Source organism: Camponotus floridanus, unplaced genomic scaffold (assembly GCF_003227725.1).
Source record: "Camponotus floridanus strain SB8 unplaced genomic scaffold, Cflo_v7.5 scaffold67, whole genome shotgun sequence".
Lineage (NCBI taxonomy): Eukaryota > Metazoa > Arthropoda > Insecta > Hymenoptera > Formicidae > Camponotus > Camponotus floridanus.
In genome coordinates, this window is record NW_020229835.1 from 1,066,472 (window position 1) to 1,090,854 (window position 24,383).

At 31.8% G+C, this 24,383-nt stretch overlaps 4 protein-coding genes across 7 annotated transcripts; 2 read left to right on the forward strand and 2 right to left on the reverse strand.

The window, feature by feature from the left end:
• The first annotated feature begins 1,428 nt into the window (after positions 1-1,428).
• Positions 1,429-7,722, forward strand: LOC105256011 (RING1 and YY1-binding protein A). Of its 2 annotated transcripts, XM_011265619.3 has the most exons (4): positions 1,429-2,000; positions 2,403-2,868; positions 4,163-4,524; positions 7,251-7,722. In XM_011265619.3, the coding sequence occupies exons 2-3, from the start codon at positions 2,692-2,694 to the stop codon at positions 4,499-4,501; spliced, it is 516 nt and encodes a 171-aa protein (XP_011263921.2). In that variant the 5' UTR covers positions 1,429-2,000; positions 2,403-2,691; the 3' UTR covers positions 4,502-4,524; positions 7,251-7,722. The 2 variants fall into 2 exon arrangements, with proteins under 2 accessions (XP_011263921.2, XP_025269294.1); XM_025413509.1 differs by lacking the exon at positions 7,251-7,722 and having other exon boundaries at positions 4,163-6,383.
• On the reverse strand, positions 6,478-11,032 carry LOC105256010 (periodic tryptophan protein 1 homolog). The gene is made up of 11 exons (XM_011265617.3): positions 10,808-11,032; positions 10,644-10,702; positions 10,460-10,572; positions 10,205-10,384; positions 10,010-10,117; positions 9,221-9,395; positions 8,978-9,136; positions 7,921-8,029; positions 7,766-7,856; positions 7,435-7,665; positions 6,478-7,362 (listed from the first exon to the last, which is right to left on the reverse strand). The coding sequence occupies exons 1-11, from the start codon at positions 10,868-10,870 to the stop codon at positions 7,247-7,249; spliced, it is 1,404 nt and encodes a 467-aa protein (XP_011263919.1). The 5' UTR covers positions 10,871-11,032; the 3' UTR covers positions 6,478-7,246.
• Positions 11,033-11,048: 16 nt separating this feature from the next.
• Positions 11,049-13,665, forward strand: LOC105256013 (nucleoporin Nup37). 3 transcript variants are annotated; one of them, XM_011265625.3, is made up of 5 exons: positions 11,049-11,183; positions 11,330-11,519; positions 12,606-12,803; positions 12,872-13,239; positions 13,322-13,665. In XM_011265625.3, exons 2-5 carry the CDS (start codon positions 11,370-11,372, stop codon positions 13,572-13,574), a joined length of 969 nt encoding a protein of 322 aa, XP_011263927.1. In that variant the 5' UTR covers positions 11,049-11,183; positions 11,330-11,369; the 3' UTR covers positions 13,575-13,665. The 3 variants fall into 3 exon arrangements, with proteins under 3 accessions (XP_011263927.1, XP_011263925.1, XP_011263926.1); XM_011265623.3 differs by having other exon boundaries at positions 11,096-11,183; positions 11,311-11,519; positions 13,322-13,664; XM_011265624.3 differs by having other exon boundaries at positions 11,108-11,183; positions 11,325-11,519.
• Positions 13,666-13,824: 159 nt separating this feature from the next.
• On the reverse strand, positions 13,825-22,915 carry LOC105256015 (gem-associated protein 5). Its single transcript, XM_011265626.3, has 16 exons — positions 22,822-22,915; positions 21,991-22,346; positions 21,455-21,804; positions 20,152-20,463; positions 19,821-20,085; positions 19,504-19,729; positions 19,359-19,440; positions 18,817-19,183; positions 18,224-18,509; positions 17,940-18,149; positions 17,717-17,855; positions 16,472-16,729; positions 16,137-16,347; positions 15,849-16,058; positions 14,994-15,435; positions 13,825-14,358 (listed from the first exon to the last, which is right to left on the reverse strand). The coding sequence occupies exons 2-16, from the start codon at positions 22,291-22,293 to the stop codon at positions 14,006-14,008; spliced, it is 4,014 nt and encodes a 1,337-aa protein (XP_011263928.1). The 5' UTR covers positions 22,294-22,346; positions 22,822-22,915; the 3' UTR covers positions 13,825-14,005.
• Between the last annotated feature and the right edge of the window lie 1,468 nt (positions 22,916-24,383).

The window sequence follows — 24,383 nt, forward strand, 5'->3', positions numbered from 1 at the left end:
GGCGCCAAGAGCGGGTGATAATCCTCTGATATAAACATCCCCTTTTCTCTCTCTCTCTCTCTCTCTCTCTTTCTCTCTCGCTTTTTACCGATATAGCACAGAACATTACAATATTGCTGCAATATTGCTGCAATATTACTGTAATGTAAAAGTAATATTAATCTGTAATCATTAAACATTAAAAATAATGTTATCTCATACAGCACAGAATATTGCAACAATATTATTTAATAATAAATAATATTATTGTAACATTGCAATATTACTGCAATATTACTGTAATGTAAAAATAATATTAATCTGTAACCAATAATGTTATCCCATACAGCACAGAATATTGCAGCAATATTATTAATATTGTTGTAATATTGCAATATTGCCGCAATATTATTGCAATATTACTGTAATGTAAAAGTAATATTAATCTGTAACAAATAATATTATCCCATACAGCACAGAATATTGCAGTAATATTATTAATATTGTTATAATATTGCAATATTGCCGCAATATTATTGCAATATTACTGTAATGTAAAAGTAATATTAATCTGTAATAAATAATATACAATATTGCTGCAATATTACTGCAATGTTACAATAATATTAATATTGCTGCAATATTAAACTGTAAAAAAAATAATGCCGTCCGTGGACATGGAATAAGGTCGGGTCTACAATAGGTAGTTTAAGCCATAAGCCTTAAGAGATTGACCGTCAAGAAGAGAATCACAGTCAAGTATGAAGAGAATACTCGATTGTGATTGGTCAATTTTTTAAAGCTTAGGGCTTAAATTATGTATCGTAGACCCGGCCTGAAAGATACCCAACAAACACCAAATAACAATTATATATAATTATTAATTACACGTTATATAACAGTTACATAACACCTTACAATTATATTATTGAAATTACAACTAACAATTATACAAATGTCTGGCGTAATTAATTTATACTCTCTTCGTTACTCTTTTCGAACGAAAAAAAAAACAACAAAAAGAAGCTAAAAAAACGGAAGAAGAAAAAAAGAAACACTCGATTAATCCAATCATATATATTATACTTGTAGAGAGCGCCGTCAATTTAGCGCGCGAGGAGGAAGAGAAGAAGCAGATGGGGAAGAGGGGGAAGACGAGCGGGGAACGAGGCATTATTTTGTTCCGCGTTCCGGACAAACGGAACGAATGGATGCGGACCGCGAGCGGCGCCGCCAGATGGCGCCGCCGTCGACGGCGGCGCGCGCATCTCGCCCGCCCCCCTCCCTTCTGCCGTCCCCCCGCCGCCGATGGATTGTTTGTCAATATCCTCCCTCCTCCCTCCGCCGCGCCGACCCCCACTCTCTCTCTCTCTCGCTCGCTCTCTCTCGCGCTTTCTTTCTCTCTCTCTCTCTCTCTCGCGCGCGCGTGCGCTCTCTCTCTCTCTCTCTCTCTCTCTCGATGCGGTCCCCGGGATCCCCGCGATTTTTCCGCTCGTCGTCGACCGACGCTGGATTGGAATGCGCGAGCGAGTCCTGCGGACGCAGTACACACTTATACACACGCACACAAGCAAACCCACATATATACGCACGTGCACGCATATATTTGCGACGATGCGCCGACCGAGTCCATGTCCATCTGTTTGGCCGTTGAGAGGATGCTTCGTCCCGTAACCGCGTCACCGGCGTGACTCGAGGAGGAATCGAGGTCGCTGCTCTGGGGGGGAAGCAGCTAGCGCGGGGAGGGGGGGAACAACGCGGCAGGGTCCGGATCTACCGGGACCAGGTTGAATGCGAGACCGAGGATCATCGGGGATCGTCGACGACACGGCCTCGTTCCGCTCTCGCGAGGCGAGAGGATCTCCTTCTCTCTCTCTCTCTCGAGCTTGGGTGAAAAACAAAATATAACGAGAGTCGCGTGACACGCACAAGACCTCGACGACGGGAGGAGGAGCAGGGAGTGGGTGCGCGATCGTGTGCGACCGAGTTCTCGCTGTCGGTGAACGTCGAGTGTAAATAATGTGAGTTGTCGCCCCGGAGGTCAATCATCTGTATCGATAAATAAAGGCAACAGTCGACTGTTCGATTGTTAAATTGTCCCTGTGGAGCCTCGAAGGAGCTGCCGAAATTTCCCTCGTGCGCTTTTGCGGACTCGCATAAACGAGGAGTCGAAATTCACTGTATCTCTTCAGTTAGTTGAATCAAAGGTAGACTTGGAGCGAAATTATCTCTTACGAAAGAAACGTTTTTTGCGCCTCCAAGGTATCTTAGTTTGTCTCTTCGGGCTCCCCCGCCTTCGTCCAGCCAATCTTTCAATCTGAACATGTACCGAGAAAATGCTGATGCCTCTATGAACTTGTAATATATTAAATATATGGCGATTATTTTTGTAAAGGAGACTTATGTTGCTGATTTTGTTGCAGATACCCTGGAGGAAAATGTGTAATGTCAGAGTGATACAACGTAGAGACATAGGTGGCCAATATAGAGCAATCGAGTATAACAGACTCTTGTGTATCTCGCTTAGTTGATGTACGGAACACTGTCTTAGATACTTGTCTAGCCCTTTTATCGCATATCCTTAGTCTCGCTCTGTCGAAAAATATCCAGTGTTCATAGAAGCGCGAAATTTCATGAGGCCGAAGGTGCCTCAAAAGAGGGGAAACTTTCTTTTGAGAAGGTACAGCGTTCTACGATTGACTGCAACGAACAATGAACCATTCGGGAAGCGGAAAACGTCAGGCGAAGGTTCTGGAAGAAAATTATTGGGACTGCAGTGTCTGCACTTTTAGGAATACAGCGGAAGCATTTAAGTGCCTCATGTGTGACGTCCGCAAAGGAACCTCTACGCGGAAACCCCGCATAAACCCCCAATTAGTAGCTCAACAGGTCAGTTTGTACGCAATAGCACTTTATAACATTAATATACTGCATTTTCAGACTAATTTCTGTGCAGAATATCAACTATGCAAATATCTTTTATCGTTGAAATAGATCTTGCTTTTATAATCTTCCTATTGTTGGCTCAAAGTCATCGTAGATATCGATAAATATATTTATATATTAATTGATAAATATACAGGGTGTCCCATTTTAACTTGGACAGTAAAATATCTCAAAAACTAAACCTAGCAAACAAAAATGTTTCAGACAAAAGTTGTATGGTTTCGAGGGGGACATAAGATAGTACTATTGATTTAACCTGGAAGAGTTATTTGAAGGTCACATGAAGATCACCTTCAATTTCTTAAATGGAACCTACATTTTCTCATTACATATTCTTATAGCTTATCTCGAGAGCTTTCCAAAACATATAATTAACTTAATATAAGTTTTTCCATTAAGTACTTTTCGAGTTATAAGGCTTGAAATATCTTAATTTTACATAAACCATAAAGTCCAGTTAATTAATAATATCTTAATTTTACATAAACCATAAAATATCTAATAAAATATTCATTTTTTGATTATCTTAAATAGCTTAATACTTTTATGTACAAAATAATGAGAGGAATCAATTGGTGTAAAGAAAAAACATAGTTGTTTTAAAAAAATATATGTAATTGTTAATTGCAAATTACATATTTTTTTCTTAGAAACAACTATGTTTTTTCTTTACACCAATTGATTCTTCTCATTATTTTGTACATAAAAGTATTAAGATAAGATAATCGAAAAATGAATATTTTACAAGATATTTTATGGTTTATGTAAAATTAAGAAATGATTTCAAGCCTCATAATTCGGAAAGTACTTAATGAAAACTAACTTAATTATAGTGTTTTGGAAAACTCTCGACGTGAGCTACCAGAATATTTAATAAAAAATAGGGAGTTCCATTTAAGAAATTGGCGGTGATCTTCACGTGACTTTCAAATGACTCTCCCATGTCAAATCATTGCCACTATCTGATGGCCCTCTTCAAGCTATACAACTTTTGTCTGAAACATTTCTTTCTAAAGCACATAATTTCTGAAATATTCGACCGGTCCGGGACTTTTGGGACACCCTATATATAAATATATATTAAAATATATGTAAAATAATAATAATAAATATAGTTAAAATATAAATAAAAATATAATAATAAAATATAATAATTAAAGAATATATTAAAATATATATTAAATATATATTATGTTAATATATATAAATATGTATTAATTGATCAACTCGTACACAGGTTGCACAGCAACAATATGTGCCACTTTTGAAACCAGGCAAGAAGGAAGGGAGCGGTGGTGGCGGTGGTGGTAGCACGACCAGCGGTGTCAAGGAAAAGGAACGCAAGATGGACAAGCCGAGGCGCAAGAACAGGCATCCGCCACGTCTGAAAAATATCGACCGCAGTACCGCGCAAACGAACGAGGTGACAGTCAACAATGTGACCGTTACTATCACAGAGTACAAGCCCAAGGTGAAGAAGGGCTCGGACCAATCGAGCAACGCGAGCTCCGAGGGCGGGAGCCAACACGATTCCAGTCAGGACTCGAGAAACCTCGATGTAGGAACCGACGCCTAGTTCAATGTGCTAATGTTACATATGTGTGTACGAATTATTCTAATTAATACACTGTACGACGTATGTATGTCTTTATTTGGTCAACCGTCGTCATCTTCTAGACCAAAAAGCGACCATTGTTGACTCTCGCTCATTTGTCACTTATGCATCGTCGGATTATCTGATGAACCCAATGAGGTCAGACATTTTATGCTATCAATGGGGAATATTATTGACTACACGCATGATTTGTATATCGCCAGTTTAACAGTGAAAGGAAAAGAATATGCAGGGTGAACCAAAAGTCTGGATACAGTCGAATATTTCGTATAGAATTCATTTTAGAACAAAATGCTTTAGACAAAAGTTGTAAGGATTAAAAGGATGTATTTAACTGTAATATCCATTTGACATTAAGTGGCGTGGCCAAGGTCAGAGCTAGGTCAACTTGAATTTTTTTAATGGAATCCCCTATTTTTCATTGCATATTCTTGTAGCTTACCTCGAGAGCTTTCCAAAACACTATAATAAATTATTTTTTCTTCAAGTACTTTTTGAGTTATATACATCACACAGTTAAATACATCTTTTTAATCCTTACAACTTTTGTTCTAAGATGCATTATATACGAGATATTCGACTGTATCCAGACTTTTGGTCCACCCTGTATATTGTATTGTATATCGCATCGGTTTGATTGTTGGCGCGAAGTGGACGGATTGAATAATTCGCATCGTCAGCAGGAAAATTGTACTTAAAAGCGCTTACTTTACCAATATCAATTTTCTATTCTTTAATATTTATTAAACTTATTTAGCATCTCTATCAATATGGCATAGATTTTAGATTTATAAATGTGTAAAAAGGGAAAGCAAATTGTAAATATCTGATGCAACTTGCCAATCAAACATGAAATTTTACCAGCCATTGTTGACATAATAATGTCCTCGACTGTCATTGAATTTTTACGAGACCACTGCCAGAAAGCGTGTCGTGTTATATTCGAAATTCGTTAACGAACCTAACGATACAATCAATGATTACGTATTAATTTTGCTTGCGATAATTACCAGCGTTACTGGCACTGGTATATATATATATATCTTTTACCCTATTCCAGTTTATCTGCGAGATAAATTTCCCTCGAATGCATATATTTTATCCAGTTCCCTTGATTAATTTTTTAATTGTACTTTTCCTTTCGCGCAGTTGAATTCGCTAGAAGTTGATTATGTTTGAAAATGTTAAATGTTTTTGAAAACATTTAACGTTTCTGAAAATGTACAGATTTAATATCAATTTTCAACAGTGTAATATATACTCGTATCTCGTACTGAATATTTAAAAAAAAACGACGCTTCCTGAGAAAATCTTATTTCTAGCAAATAAGCGAAAGATGTAAAATAAAAATTGTATCGCGTTATATCCATTATTTAAAAGTGTGGATATATGTGCGCATGATATAAAAAGAATATTCAACATCATTTGTGTAACTGCCGGAAAAAGAAATCGACAGATCTTGTTATATTTATTCAAAATTGAATTACACTTGCTCAAGTAGCAAGTCCAATTACCATGGGAAAAAAGTTTACAGTCTAAAATTATTAAAAAATAAATAAATAATAATTTAAAAAAATAAAAATAATAATTGAAAAATAAAAATAAAATTATTATTGAAAAATAAAAATAATAATTTTATTATTATAAAATAGAAAGGGAAGAGTTGTGTAAGAGAAAATTGTTAATATTATTAATTATGCCACCGTGATCATTGTAATACAATTCTGCATTAAGAAATGAAAGTAACTATAGGACTTTGTCAGTATCAGACTAAGAGATATAATTAATAGACGAATTTGAAAATTGTATATACTCGAATGACGAATAATATCACCTAAAGACGCATTGTAAAAAATTCTCACAATTGCCCCCTCCCCTCTCCCCTCCTCCCGCCTCGTCCGGCCAATTTGCTTTGAATTCTTGAATTAAACAAGTCGCGTTGCATAAAACCTGTAGCTTTTGCAGATGTCCAATTGTTAAATAATCAGGTAATTATCAGATAACTACAAATAATAATTACCAGATGAATAAAATCAGATAACCACTTTTACAAAGAGAAACGTGTGCATCAAATATTTTTACAAATTTGTGGGATCATATAAGTTTTACAGTTTCCATCTTACTATGTAATCTGCTTGTCTCTATACGATACAAATATATTCTGTATATTTTAAATGGAACACGAGAGAGAATTCAAAGTGGAACATATTTTCAAGTTTATACAAAATTTTTAAATTCTATATAACAATGTTCTTTCAAATGCATCTTTCAGGATTTTTTGTAGTTCCTCCAAGAGAATAAATAAATGTTCTTGTCCCTACATCGTCGCACATGATATTGTAAATTAAGAACCTATTTTATTACAAGTAATTTCTTTTAATGCACAAGCTCTATATAATGTTACAATGATTACTCATCGTACTTGATCGAATGCTGGAGTAAAATACTGTCAGTTATTCTCAACAAAGATGTCATATTGTACAAGACTTAATATTCTTGACAAATAATCGGCATGTTAACATTACATTGTTAGCAGGGAAATAATAAATCACATGTTTTGAGAAACAAATTTGAGCATATTTTAATAATTAATTATTTTAATAATTAATTATTTTAAATTAATTAATTATCTTATCAGACACATATGTACACGTATGAATCTTAATGTGCCACAAAGATATACTTCAAGTTTTCCTTTTTTCTTTTTTAGCTTGATGCACTTGGCGATGGCAGACTTTCAATTTCCATGTCTTCTATGTCGTTGGTGACGTCCACTAGCTTCTGCTTGAATTCCGAATTTCCAGCCATGAAATTCTGTCGCACTGTCAATCAGCATATTAATTAATGTAAAGAAGCCAACAATGAATGCATACAAAAAATACTTATACACATACCTATAGGAATCTCCCTGAGATCTATCACTTGAAGATTGTGTGCTTTATTATCCCCGCCAGCGACAAATATAAATTGATTATTCGGGTTTACTGCAAGACATTGAATAGCCCCTAAACTATTCGATTGTTCCCATAAAAGAGTAGGAGTCGTGTGCTTGAGAAGATCCCATATCTTCATTACACCGTCGTTTGAACAAGAAACTAACAGACCTCGACACGATGTACAAAGACCTGCAAAGAATATTAGATGAATATATTAAATGGGATTTCTGGAATTTATAGAAGAAACTGTGTAAATTAATTTTTCTTGTAAACAAAGAGCTATCTATACCTGTAACTTCTTTTTCGTGAGCTTTGATTTGCCATACTAGCTTGTCTCCTCTTACATCATAGTATTCTATGTAACCATTATTTGTGCTGACCTGCAAACAAATAGTTATCAGATATAAAGATAAATGATAAGAGAAACATGTACAAGATACGTACAATGCAATAATTTGGATCATTGGAATCCCACAACACCCTTTCCACTTCTCCAGATGCCTTCCAGTTTCGTACAAGTATTTCCTCCTTGCAGTCGAATATTCTTATTAATCTGAAAGGAAATTTTATATATATATATATACACAGAGTGTCTCAAAAGTCCCGGACCAGTCGAATATTTCATAAACTATACACTTTAGAAAGAAATGATTCAAACAAAAGTTGTATGGCTTGAAGGGGGCCATCAGATAGTGGCAATGATTTGACATAGGAGAGTCATTTGAAAGTCATGTGAAGATCACCGTTAATTTCTTAAATAGAACCCCATATTTTTGATTACATATTCGTGTAGCTTATGTCGAGAGCTTTCCAAAACACTATAATAAAGTATTTCTTCATTGAGTACTTTTCGAGTTATGAGGCTTGAAATCATTTCTTAATTTTGCATAAACCATAAAATATCTAGTAAAATATTCATTTTTCGATTATCTTACCTTAATACTTTTATGTACAAAATGAGAGGAATCAATTGGTCTAAAAAAAAAACATAGTTGTTTTTAAGAAAAAAATGTAATTTGCAATTAACAATTACATATATTTTTTTTAAACAATTATGTTTTTTCTTTAGACCAATTGATTCCTCTTATTATTTTGTACATAAAAGTATTAAGGTAAGATAATTGAAAAATGAATATTTTACTAGATATTTTATGGTTTATGCAAAATTAAGAAATGATTTCAAGCCTCATAACTCGAAAAGTACTCAATGAAGAAATACTTTATTATAGTGTTTTGGAAAGCTCTCGAGAAAAGCTACACGAATATGTAATAAAAAATAGGGGGTTCCATTTAAGAAATTAACGGTGATCTTCACGTGACTTTCAAATGACTCTCCCATGTCAAATCATTGCCACTAACTGATGGCCCCCTTCAAGCCATACAACTTTTGTCTGAAACATTTCTTTCTAAAGTGCATAGTTTATGAAATATTCGACCGGTCCGGGACTTTTGGGACACTTTGTATATCTAGATGAATATTTACAATAATAATCAAACATACTTGTCTGCACATCCTGTCAATAATCGATGAGTCTCCTCTGGATGCCATTTCAGAGCTTGTACTTTCTCATTAAATAAATCCAATTTAGTAACAGGTTTGCAAGTTTCCAAGTCCCACAATAAGACCGTTTCATCAACCGAACCGCTAGCAAGCACATGTCTGAAATGAAATATCTTTTATAGTTATTATAAAATTAAGTATTTTATTAGACACATTTTTTGAGGATTTTTTAAAAATACTAACGTATAATTTTGATTCCATGCTATATCTAGAACTGCATCTCTGTGGCCAACACGTTTTTGTCTCTTTTTTTTATTCGGTTTACAGCCCAATTTATAGGCTGGTTCTAAACAATCTATCAAATCCAAGTCCCATATCTCAATTATGGGAGTCATATTGCCAATTGCACATAAATTTCCTGTAAAAACAAGTTAAAATAAAAATATATACAGGGTGTCAGGCAATCTCTTCCAAAAAAAAGCTCTCGTAGCTTACCTCAACCATAAAATATCTAATAAAATATTCATTTTTCGATTATCTTACCTTAATAATTTTATGTACAAAATAATGAGAGGAATCAATTGGTGTAAAGAAAAAACATAGTTGTTTTTAAGAAAAAAATAGTAATTTGCAATTAACAATTACATATATTTTTTTAAAACAATTATGTGTTTTCTTTACACCAATTGATTCCTCTTATTATTTTGTACATAAAAGTATTAAGGAAGGATAATCGAAAAATAAATATTTTACTAGATATTTTATGATTTGCGTAAAAATGAGAGATTATTTCAAGCTTCATAACTCAAAAAGTACTCAATGAAAAAATACTTTATTATAGTGTTTTGAAAAACTCTCGAGGTAAGCTATAAGAGCTTTTTTTTTTTAGAAAGAGATTGCCCTGACACCTTGTATATATATTTTTAATGGAAAATTAACAAATATTTATAGTCTAAATATTTCTCGTGTTTCTTTAATGTGTCTAAAATGCACCTAAATTCAGTGCATCTACATTGTACCATTCCTACTCACCTGGTTTTATATCTGCAGAGTCGTAATTGAGCCATTCTATACATAATGGAAATGAAGGTAATAATATATCATGATGGCAATAAAAGGAACCTTCCCTTTCATTATGTACTGTAATTATTAATTGCGATAAATTAGCAAATCAAAATAAAATTATTTGGCTTTAAAGTATTGGATATTTAATATTTTTAAACAAACCAAATACTTCTAAGATGCTAGCATCATTTTCAACATGGCCAACCAGCACCAGATTGTCATCAGGCTTGATAATATCATCCTCCTCCTCTGAATCTTCATCATCATTTGTTATAAAAGGATCTTTTCCATTCGTTCCATCAAAGCTGGCTAAACTGGAGATGGCGCAATACATATTGCCACCTGCAAAACCAAAATAAACATTGTTATTTATTAAATTATAGACATTAGTCGGTATCGTTCAATTAATTTCCTTACATTCATCATCGTAGCCTTGAAAGTTGTATTCATCGACGCCAGCTTCAGGAAACTTTTCCGTCTTTTTTGCATCCGTTTGCGAAGTAGTTGCCTCTTCGTCAGAATCTTGATCTCTGTAAAAATTGTTGCAGACAATTTTCTCAATAAATAAATAAATATAAACGTTAGATATATTATTACATACTCTAAAACAGACTGTGTCTCCCTTATAATCTTTTCTAGCTCGTCGGCCTTTAATTCGACCTAAAAATAATCATGCAAAATATGCAATTAAATTTTTATATTTTTTGACAAACAATTTTTTTTTTCTTTTTTTAAACGATAGGAATATGATTGGGCCATGCTAACTTTTTCAGGAACAGCTGCAGCGACGCCTCTTTTCACCCACGTGGCACAGGATATAACATTCATTTTCCTTGAAAAAAATTTAAATGTTTCAAATATTAAGGTTTTTAAGCTGCTTTTTTTTTATTTCCATAAAAGTCGGGATCAGGTGACAGCTCGCTCCGCACGTGGCTTTTCGCGGAGATGAGAGATTTGTTCGTTATAGATGAAATTTAGTGCAGTCAGTTCAGCTCGTGCGGCTAAAAAGAGCAGCACTTACAGCGCAGGCGCAACAGGAGGGGATTTCGCGCATGCGCAGCTAACGTCACATATCACATCAGCTGATCAGCACCTGTCAACTATCAATACGATACCGATCGGCGACTATTAAGAGAATAAGGTGAATTATTGTTATTATTATTTCCATTTATTTCGTCGAAACATCACTTTGCGAAATTTTCATATGAAATTTTCGCAATTTCCTGCTGATTATCGAATAATCGTAAATCTTAATTTCGCGCCTTAAGGTTATGCCGGTTAGATTAGGTTAGGTTCTTCACGTGGATATCGACGAGAGAAAGAAAGAATGGACGAGGCAGTCACGACGAAGCCCACGTTTAAACGCACCTTCCCCCAGCGAATCTACTGCGTGGAATTGTCGCCATACGAGTGGTCGCAGCATTTGATCGCCATCGCCCTCTCCAAGGAAATTGTCATCTCTACTATCAGGTTTCAGGTTCGCGTCAAAATTTTTACTGTGTGATAAATGTCAAAAGAAATAATTTTTATGTAAAAGAAAATGTTATATAAATGTTATACAGGGTATCCCAAAAGTCCCGGACCGGTCGAATATTTTATAAACTATGTACTTTAGAAAGAAATGTTTCAGACAAAAGTTGTATGGCTTGAAGGGGGCCATCAGATAGTGGCAATGATTTGACATGGGAGAGTCATTTGAAAGTCACGTGAAGATCGCCGTCAATTTCTAAATGGAACCCCCTATTTTTTATTACATATTCGTGTAGCTTATGTCGAGAGCTTTCCAAAACACTATAATAAAGTATTTCTTCATTGAGTATTTTTCGAGTTATAAGGCTTGAAATAATTTCTTAATTTTGCATAAACCATAAAATATCTAGTAAAATATTCATTTTTCGATTATCTTATCTTGATGCTTTTATGTACAAAATAATGAGAGGAATCAATTGTGTAAAGAAAACACAGTTGTTTTTAAAAAAAATATGTAATTGTTAATTGCAAATTACATATTTTTTTCTTAAAAACAACTATGTTTTTTCTTTACACCAATTGATTTCTCTCGTTATTTTGTACATAAAATTATTAAGGTAAGATAATCGAAAAATGAATATTTTACAAGATATTTTACGGTTTATGTAAAATTAAGAAATGATTTCAAGCCTCAACTCAATTTAAGAAATTGACAGTGATCTTCACATGATTTTCAAATGACTCTCCCATGTCAAATCATTGCCACTATCTGATGGCCGCTTTCAAGCCATACAACTTTCGTCTGAAACATTTCTTTCTAAAGTGCATAGTTTATGAAATATTCGACCAGTCCGGGACTTTTGGGATACCCTGTATAAATATTATATAAATATTATATAAATGTTACATAAAATTTATATAAATATTATATAAATATATAAATATTATATTGCGTACATAAAGAATTGCATAGAATTGTAATATTATACAGAAAATATTGTAATATATAATATATATATAATTGTAAATAATTATATAATAAATTATATATATTATATAAAAATTATATAATATATATAATTTTAAATAACAGGATGAAGATGACACGGTGGAGGACATGGTGCTCCAGCCTATTAAGACGTTTCACCATGATAATAGAACTCACGCAATCGCATGGAGCCCAGAAACCTCCTTGAGCGTCGTCCCCAAGATTCTCATGTTCTGCGTCGCTGGCGCGGATTTTAAGATAAGATTGTACAATAGCGATTTAAATGACACCAATGTGTACGAAGTAAGGATTGTTTGTAGAATGATATTTACAGCCTTGTAAAATTGAATGTGACACTAAACGTTCTAAAGATTTTAGAAGGTCACAAAGATTATACGAATGCAATTTCCTATGAACCAGAGGGTGAATTGCTAGCATCGGTTTCCGATGATCATACATGTAAGTTGTGGGCAGTTAAAGAGGATCAAAAGTGCGTGTCCACATTTTTCTTGACATCGCCTGGTACCAGTGTGTGTTGGCACAATGAAGAATCTGGCAAGCTTTTAGTAGCGGAAAAGAATGGCTTAATACGCATGTACAATGTCAGAAGTCAGCAAGCGATTATGTCTCTCGATTCTGGGGCTGTCCCCTTGATTGCGGCAGACTGGGCACCAAACCCTTTAAAAGTAGCATCGATGGCTGCCGGAGAACTATTACTTTGGGACGTATCTAGACCGAGGTAATAAGAAATTTAATTTAAAAATTTTTTTTCAACACATATACTTTTTTAAAGTTATCTTTTTCCTTACTTTCAATCGCAGCCGTCCCCTTGAAGAGCGAACGCTTCACCTGGAAGGTGGTTTAGAAGTGAAATTCTCACACACGAATGAAAATCTGATCGCGAGCATCGGTTGGCCAGATAACTTGTTGAAAGTCTTTAATTTTAAATCCAAACAGGTGATATTGTGTGGAAAGGTAAAGTTATTCGGCGGCATGACTTGGCATTATAAATTGCCTTATATCTGTGCAGGAAGTGACAGAGACATATGTTTCTGGAGAGTGAATGTAAATTAAGATACATTAAACATTTTATATTTAAAAAAAGGAATCTCTTTTCAATTTTTTATAAGAATTTTCAATTTTTTATATAATTTCATTTATACGTCATTTTTTCTTGTAAACAAATTATTTTTAAAAAATTACAGTTGTTAGGATGCAGTAAAAGGATTAATTACTTAGGATCAATAAAAGGATTAATACTTTAAAAAAAAAAAAAAAAATTTTCAGATTTAATAAAAAAATGTATTTTTGTAAAATGTACTTTATAATAATCAAATTTACATGCAAAAAAGATATGAAAGTAATTTGTATTACACCTGATCACTTATAGTGATATAAAACTATTAATGTATTCTACTGTTTCTCCTTTATACAAGCTAATGGAATAAAAATTTCTATTGATTAAATATGATAGAATAAATTTATAATTCTATTTGAAATTCCACTTATGCTGATATATTCTTGTCTATATCTTCACATTCTATTTGTTCCGATATATTCTCTTCTATATTTTCTTGAGATGTATTCTGAAGCACTTCTGACGGATTTCTTTTTAATTCCAAAGGCTTTATCTCGTTTTCTTTGATTAACTTTTCTTTGACAAACTTATCTAAAGCTTGTGAAAGTAGGAGTTTATTATTATCATCATTTAATTTGTTGGTAAGTAAATAAGCTTTATCGTAGACGATTTTGGGATCCGGCATGCAAACTCGTTCTTCTTTGAACTTGATTTCATCATACTTCAGTTTTTCAATCTCGTCCTTAATTCTTTTACAATTTTCACTTTCGCGATCATGTACTGCAACATTTAAAGTAAATTATATGTATAAAAGATATACAGGATGGCCCCGAACGTTCCAGCCAGACTGAGATCTTATAGGAAATTTAATTCTGAACAAAAAATTTCCTATAAACATGGGTCGAAAAATGCTTCCTTAAGAAGTTATCGCTCAAAAATCTAATGAAGGAAGAGCAAAAGATGAAAAGAAAATGAAACTAAATAAATTTCTTGAAAAACGTCTTTATTCATTTTCTACTATTACGTGCTATTACTAAAATATTAGTTTTAAAAAAATTATTTTATTTTCATAAAAGAAAAAGATTTTTATTTTTTATTTTTATCGTTTTTTTTCAAGAAATTTATTTAGTTTCATTTTTTTTCATCTTTTGCTCCTCCTTCATCAGAGGTTTTTAAGCAATAACTTCTTAAGGAAGCATTTTTCGACCCATGTTTATAGGAAATTTTTTGTTCAGAATTAAATTTCCTGTAAGATCTCAAAGTCTGGCTGGAACATTCGGGGTCACCCTGTATACATATATATTATAGAAAAATATAGAAATGATAAAAGATATTAAATTGACAAATCTCAATACTATATGTAATTGTATGCTAGTTGCACACAAGTTTCATAAATTAAAAAAGAAAATACTAACTCAGGAGAGTCAAAAGTTGATTTCCCAGTTGACGAAGTTTAGGAATCTTTTCTTTATAAGACAAGGTTGTTTCATTTATAGCATCGTCCAATAACTCCAATATCATTTGCGTAAATTGCGTTTCTTCCTCCAATGATAATTGATTGAGAATCGAATAATCCAGCAGCAAATTCAAAAGACCGACACATAAATAAGCACGTATACTTTGCGATATGGGATAATTGGTTTTCGCGTAAATGCTGCCTTCATCTGTTGGTTTCCTAATATCCAATTTCGTGAGAATATGAATGAAGAGACTTTCAGTATTCACCGTTCCATATTCGACTGCCATTGTCTCGAATTTGAATACATCACCTAATATCGCTGCTATATGTTTCAATTGAGTCAGTTTTGCGTCGCATGTAGCCGCTATAGCGATCCGATAGGTAACATTCAATTGCATCTGAAAACGTTATTTTAATTAATTATATAAATATTATATTATTACATAAAATTATATAAAATTATATAAATTATATAAAATTATATAAAATTATATAAATTATATAAAATTATATAAATATAAAATTATATAATTATATAAATATTATTAATACATAAAATTATTACATTAATATTAATTATATAAATATTATGTACAAATAAATAAAAATTATTATATTAATATTAATTATATAAATATTATGTATAATTAAATAAAAATTATTACATTAATATTAATTATGTAAATATTATATACAAACATATAAAAATTATTGTATAAAAATAATATCAAAGATATTGCTGAAAGATTATGTTGAAAGATTGTTATTTAAGAAAGAACGTCTCTTTTATCTGTTTACGTTTCTCTCTCACCATTATATCCTTTGCTTCATTCCGAAAAGTGTTGGTATTTTCATTCTTGCACAAAATAGCATAATAAGAAGTGTCATATTTCACTTGGAGAATCTGTAATGCTCCATGTTGTCCCTTCCTTTCGAACCAACTTCGCATTAAATCAAGCTTATTTTGTGTTTTATACGTGCTCATAATTGCTTCATGAGCATCAATATGCGCATTCAAATACTACAAATGTACAGAAAATTTTTAATGTTTCATAAATTTATAGATAATTTATACATTTATTTATTTGTGTACATTTACCTGAATCTGTCGAAAATTTGTGATGAGGGAACGCGCTTTTGCCCACTCCGATTTGATAAGAGAACGTGTTACCGCATCCATGATTAAGGACAAACCATATCCCTCGTCACCGCTTAGAAACGCTAATTCGGATGCTACCTCCAAGCAATATATGTCTTTTCGACGAGCAAGAATTTTCGCCGCCTTATCAAACTGTTTTAATTCTACGCGGCTGACACGTGCAACATCAAATATTAAAAATTAAAAAAAAAACAGGAACTCGTTAACTTTATTAATTATCTATGTTATGCAAATATTGTCTCATGTATTGTCATATATAAAATTAATTATCCTACCAATGAGCTGCTTGTTCCAGTTGACCATTGGAAGCACTCCAGTCTGACCACGATTCCAATATCTTTATCAAAAACGGATCATCGGAATCTAATCTGAATCTCGCAAGCACATAAGCCTCCTTGTGCATATTAGCATTTAGAAATACATCTATGGCTTCATAAATTTTGTGTATGCAAAGTAAATACGACACTGCTTTCTCCACATTGCATTGGTTTATTAATTGGTGCGCGTACGCTTCGCACATCTTCCTCCACATTCTGTAAAATTGCAATATAAAATAAATATCAATATAAAATCAATATAAAGTCAATATAAAAGGTGTCCCATTTTAATCGATCATCTTGAATAACTTTTTTAATTTTGATTGTAGAAAAAAATGTTTCAGACAAAAGTTGTATGACTTGAAGGGGGACATAAGATGGTGTCATTAGTTTGACATTGAAAAGTCATCTGAAGGTCACATCCAATTTTTTAAATGGGACACCCTATATGCTTTTGCATATTCTTATAGCTTATCTCGGGAGCTTTCCAAAACACTATAATTAAGTTTTCATTGAGTACTTTTTGAATTATGAAGCTTGAAATAATCTCTTAATTTTAGATCATAAAACATCTAGTAAAATATTCATTTTTCGATTATCTTACCTTAATACTTTTACAAAATACTGTACAAAATAATGAGAGAAATCAATTGGTGTAAAGAAAATACATAGTTGTTTTAGAAAAAATATGTAATTGTTAATTGCAAATTACATATTTTTTTATTAAAAACAACTATGTTTTTTCTTTACACCAATTGATTCCTCTCATTATTTTGTACATAAAAGAATCAAGGTAAGATCATAGAAAAATGAATATTTTACTAGATATTTTATGATTTTTCTAAAAATAAGAGATTATTTTAAGCTTTATAACTCAAAAAGTACTCAATGAAAAAATACTTTATTATACTGTTTTGAAAAGCTCTCGAGATGAGCTATAAGAATATGCAAAAGCATATAGGGTGTCCCATTTAAAAAGTTGGATGTGATCTACACGTGACCTTCAAGTGATTCGTCAATGTCAAACTAATGACACCATTTTATGTTCCCCTTCAAGTCATATAACTTTTGTCTGAAACATTTTTTTCTACAATCAAAATTAGAAAAGTTATTCGGAATGATCGATTAAAATGGGACATCCGGTATAATAACATTCTTTTATATATTTTCTTAATTATTTGCAGAAAAAGTATTCGTGTGTACTTCATGGAAACCTGAGGCGCGAGGGATACCAGAAAATCATTTAGTTGTTTATCCTTAGCCGCGGATATCAGATTGGTTTCCAGATTGTCGCTCCACATGTTCATCTCCGTAATGGCATTTAAATTAGTTTGTGATGATTCTGCAAACAAATAATTAGTGATTAAAAATAAATTATTAATAAAAAATTCGATTACAGACACAAAACATGTAAAACTCAACTTACTTTCCTCGTTAACGAGTTTCATAAGATTCTTTTTTTCAGAAAACATCGATAGGTTTGTAATATTATTTTCTTCTTGTTGATTACCTCTTATATCGTTTGTGATAAAATTTAAAATATGATTTCTTTCTCTGGATTTCTCGTTCATCATTTTATTGTACTGGTTAAAATATGTACGTCTCTCCTTTTTCTTTCCTAGCGCTTGTTCATACTCTGCAATAACGATATAATCTCAATGTAATTATGTGGAGACTGATTGTATTTAAGAAATTCTATTATGCTATTACTTATATATGTGACAGATTCATTATCTGACATTGCCGGATTATTCTCTCCGTTCATTTTGTTTTTTGAGCTTTTCTTTTGTGACTTCTGCTTCTTTTTCAACAATTTGATATCGGACATTTGCTTGGGCGACTGCTCTGCTGAAGTATAATCCCATATGCGTAATATAAAGTCCGACGATCCTGTCATTATCAATTGCGGTTTAAGGGGACTCCACATACAACATAACACAGGTCCGTCGTGACCTATGTATGTACCTATCAACTCCTTCTTTTCAACGTCCCAAACCTAGAAAATAATAATTGAATACTTAAATAAATAATCATGTGCACATATCTGTGTATTCTTATTTTTTTTATGATTAAAAATAATTTTTCAAATAATACTTGATATATTCAATAATATATTTTTAAAGTATTAATTCTAAATTTCACAATTTAATAAAATAATAATTTAATAATAAATTCATTATTAAATTTAATAAATTTCACAAAATTTAATAAATTTGAATTTAATAAATGACACATAATAAGGCATAAATTAGTCAATAAATGAGTCTAGTTGTTTAAACTGCTATATAATTTGCATATTTGACCTGTGCGACATTGTCGTAACTACCAGACACCAAGTACCCGCTGACGTGCGGACTCCAAGCAAGGCACACCACTTTATCGATGTGTCCGTTTAACGTTGCTACCATTTTGTACAATTTGCACTCTTCATTATTGTCTTCTTCCTCATTACAATTCTCGGGATTCATCTCTATTTCTTTTATCAGTTCTGACATATCACAAATTATTATATTCGAATCGAAGGCAATTGCCAAGTAGTTGGCATATGACGATGTCCATTCATCTGTTGAAGTACTGTTAGGATGCCATGCTAAGCAATTCACCACAGATCTTAAAATGTGTATTGTGCTGTTGCGTTTCCTCAGTTTTTGATCATAAAACATAATTGATCTGAAAGAAACATTCATGTATTTGATGCAATTAATTTAATCATTCTTTAAAATATAAATATAAATTTAAATATATGACTTATAATATAAACATAATATAATATAAATATAATATAATATATAATATAATATAAATATAATATAAATATAATATAATATAAATATATGACTTATACCCATTTTCTATCGCGATTGCTAAGCACAAATTGGATTTCCAGGCAAATTCCGTGCATCCTTCCATGATTATGGACATGGGATCTAAAATATAAATTGCGATAAGAAAACAGTGATAAAATTGCGAGTTTTACATCAACATCTTACCGCTGTTAGGCGTAGATTTCTTGTGAGCTACTAATTCTCCTTCTGCACAGGAGAACAAAAAGTATTCCGATTCAAGTTTAGCCCATTCAAGCTTGTAAACAGTATTTCTATGATACTGCCTGTACAATATAGGTGGTTTATTAGTTCCAACTGCGTCAAATACACCAATGCGACCCTCTGAAGTACCAAAAGCCACCGTGGATTCATCATCAGGAAACCATGATACCTGATACATTTACAAGATATCGTTTGATACTTTTCATAAAAAATTCTCTTAAGAAATTAGTTTTGAAATAAAAACTTAAGATATTTTTTACCGCTCTAATCTTTCCTCTTATCTTTTGCCAATGTGAAGAAACATCAAAAGTCTTTGTGTGAGGCTCAGACAAGTTCCACAAACGCAATATTGCGTCTCCAACGCCAAATACAATACGCGAAGTATCGATGGGACAAGCTGCCATGCAATAGACGAATCCTCCTTGCGTAGGAATCTTGTATTCCAGAGTCGCCGGTTTGGAAGGATCGCTATTTTGTTTACAACATATAATCCAGCGATCTTGTGCTAAGCTCCAAACCACGAGTCTAAAATGTTACATGATAAATTTCAATGTTTTATATCTCATCGCAATTCAGAAAATGTATACTCACTCAGACTTTGTCCTCCAATTATCAGATTTTTCATTGTTTTTTGGCATAGGAGCTATGCAAAATAATCCTCTGCAGTGATACGTATGGAATAAGTTGGGCTTGCTCTTGCTTGTTGAAAGATCCCAAGAGAGAAGTTCACCCCACAGAGAAGAAGTTAAAAGCACTTTAGGTTCCACCCAACATACTGCGATCCAAGTTCCAGTCGAACTGCCAAGTTTGCCTTTGTGACAAGAATTAGGGAATGGCATATTTGGTATATTTATCGTAGTCTCATATCTACCATCTCCACCAGCTCTCCAAATGAACACATTTCTGGACATGAAAGGAAAGAACACAAAGAAAATGGTATGAATATAACAATAATATACTGTTTTAAATGTTATTTATGATTATTTTTTCTGATAAAGTACTTATTATATACATTTCAAAAAAGTAAAAAACATTTTCTTTATAAATCGGGTGCGTCCCATCGAATGGTGATATTTTCAACTTCTGGTTCCGAAAATAGGCGATTCAGACAGGAAGTGCATTTTTTTAAATGGAATTTTCTATTTTTCATTGCATATTCTTGTAGCTTACCTCGAGAGCTTTCCAAAACACTATAATAAATTATTTTTCCAGAAGTACTTTTCTCGTAAAATATTCATTTTTCGATTATCTTACCTATCTCTAATACTTTTATGTACAAAATAATGGAAGGAATCAATTGATATAAAGAAAACATACAGTTGTTTTTAAGAAAAAATATGGAATTGTTAATTGCAAATTACATATTTTTTCGTAGAAACAACTGTGTTTTCTTTACATCAATTCATTCCTCTCATTATTTTGTACATAAAAGTATTAAGGTAAAATAATCGAAAAATGAATATTTTACAAGATATTTTATGGTTTATGTAAAATTAAGAAATGATTTCAAGCCTCATAACTCGAAAAGTACTTCATGAAAATATAATTTATTATAGTGTTTTGGAAAGCTCTCGAGGTAAGCTACAAGAATATGCAATGAAAAATAGGGATTCCATTTTTTAAAAAATGCATTTCCGGTCTAAATCGTCTATTTCCAGCCGGAACCAGAAGTTGAAAATATCACCATTCGATAGAGCACACTTGATTTACAAAGAAAATGTTTTTGCTTTTTTGAAATAACCACTTCTCTAGTTTTTAAATGGGTGATATGGATGGTCTGAAACACCCTGCATATTTCATATATGTAATTAATTCGATAAATAAATCATAAATAGATATTTAAATCATAAATAGAAATTTATAATATCAAAATATTATAAAAATTTTGTCTTACCGGTCTTTTGCACCGGAAGCTAAGAGTAAATCTTTCTTATTATTTCCACTCAAAACATTTACATCTGAAGGACACCAAGATAAACTGACTATTTCCTCATTGTGTCCCCTCAGTTTGTATGTTACTGTTTCTTTTTGAACAATATAAATTAATCCACTTTTGGTACCTACTGCCACAAGATACGGATCATGGGGACAGCAAGCCAAACAAGTAGCAGTTAGCTTGCCTAGAGATATTATTTTAGATGTCTCATACGATATGTAACAACGCATTAGGAAGCCTTCTGAATTTAGCGCGTATGCAATATTGCTGTCTTTGGTCGACCAGTCAACTCCTACAATTGACTTGCTCTGAATTAAGAGAGAAATACAAAAATTACAATCATATTAATAATTCAAAATAGAATATAAAATAAGAATATAAAATAAAAATAAGATAAATCATCATTTTGACAAGAAAATTAATCTTCTTCTTTAATGTTTGTGAGATATTGCGTTTATATATTCGACTTGATTTAGTAAAATTTTGTTGCTTACATCTTTAAAAGAGAATTGCACAATCACTTCTAATGTATCCATACTCAAAATTTTGACTTTATCCTCATCTCCGCCAACAATCAGTAATTCTGGGTTGTCAGGATTAGGACAAAATGCCAATGCTGTTACTCTGTCTTTGCAAAAATCCTTAATTATCGAATACTGTAGATCAGGATGACCCTTTTCATGTTTGGCAATAATCATAACATTCTTGGCGCCCCATGCCAGAGTTCCACGTTTCGAGCAAGCAAGAATATTGCTCAGATACCAGTTTGGCGAGGGTGGCAACACAGTCTCATTCATCCTGCCGTATTTTAGTACTTAGTATTTAATCCTTTAGAAGGATAGAGCAAGTCCTGTAAAATTTTACAATAAAATTGAAAACAATTCTTATGAAATATTACAGTAAAATTATATATCCTATAAATGAGGAGATACTTCCTAGGAATAATAATAAATAATAAAATAATAATAAATAATAAAATAATAATAACAAATAATAAAATAATAATAATAAATAATAGAATAAATAATAATTGTGACACAAGGATAACGTTTCTCGTCCGAAAAAAAGTATAAAAGACAAAATAACGTGATGAAAATTTTAATTTTATTATTTTTAAATTAATTTTGTCATTTTTAAAATTTTATTAATTTTTAATTTAAGTTACGTTTTTAATTATTCTCATATGTTTACACATTTGTAATAACGGAATATTAATTGAAGGTTAACCGGTATGATTGATATATTTTTAGACTTGTAATAAATTTATGATTATGTCAGTTTTTTATTGAAACGTCAAGGAGAGAAAAATGATTTCCTAAAATTACCTCGTTGAACGTAGTGTCACAATCGCTTAATTAGCTATTGTATCGGCGTATTATCTGCTGACAACAAGCACGTGATAATTTGTATCGATTTTTCTTCGGTTCAAATTAAATGAAGAGTGTTCGAAAATCGTACCAGTGGGATAGAGTAGCGTTCGATTGGCCAATCAGAAGAGAAGCAGCAGAGATTTCTTTGTCCTGATTGGTCAATTATATAACGTCACTTTATCTACTACTTTATTTACTACGGGAGAATTTTCGAACATATCTCTAGAGGAATCCTTGAAAATTATTTTTTTTATTTTTCCGGTGTGTATTGATTTATATTGATTTGTATTAATTTTTTTGCGAAAAGGTCGATATGATAGTAAAATTATATATCCTATAAATAAGGAGATAATTCCTAGGAATAATAATAATAAATAATAAAATAATAATAAATAATAAAATAATAATAATAAATAATAAAATAATAATAATAAATAATAAAACAATAAATATGACATAAAAATTCAGAGTGTTTCAAACGAAAATATAAAAGGTATTAAGATCTTTGATTATTAACAAATTTTATTATTCAATTTTTACAGTACCACATTTTTCGATTAATTAAATATTTATATTTTCTAGTCAATAAATTAATTGCTATTCTTTTTGAAGATTTCATCGTTTTCTAACGTTCATATTTCAACGTTTTAACATTTCAAATTTTAAGGAGATCTGTCGAGGATAAAATTTATTCGAAATTAAATGTAGAAGAAATGGAAGAGATTTTCAAGAAGATTTTTATCTTCAATTAATTGCTTGTAAGAAAACAAATCAAATCATTGATGTGTTATTTTTGTAATTTTTGTAATTTGTGTTAGTTTGTAATTTTTTCCTAATAAAAAACTAAACAAACACCAAATAACAGTTATATAATTGTTGGTTATATAATTTTCTACTCAATATAATATAACTGTTACATGTTATATAACAGTTATATAACATGTAACAGTTATATTGTTAAGTGGGAAATTACAACTAACAATTATATAAATGTTACTTGGTGTTTGCTGGGCAATTTTAAGAATAAATTTTTTATATAATTTATGAAATCTATTCTTAATATAATAATTATATAATAATTATATATAATTGTAGAATAATTTTATACAAATTTTATACAAAAGATTATTAAAAAATTTCTTCGAGATTCATTAATTTTCTTCATAAAAGAGATTATCGGAATAATTTTATTCGAAAAGACATTTTTATCAAAGGGAAAAAAAATGACGAGGCTCTTTTGCCTTTCAATTATTTCAGTTTTCAAAAGTTGATTTTAAAAAGAAAGCGGCTTATCTGGGACACCCGGTAAATCAATTCAGCATTTAAGAAAGTACCACTGGACTATCGCACATCGCACAGATATATTTTAGATTTCCGCGCCTTCTGTTTCATGCAACACCGACAAATCGATGTATTTTTCGTACGCATGTATTTTTCCTCCGTCTACGATCGCATGACTAATAACGCGATAGTAAGTGCGCTTCCCCTCGTTCTTCGTCACCTGCTTCTTCTACTTC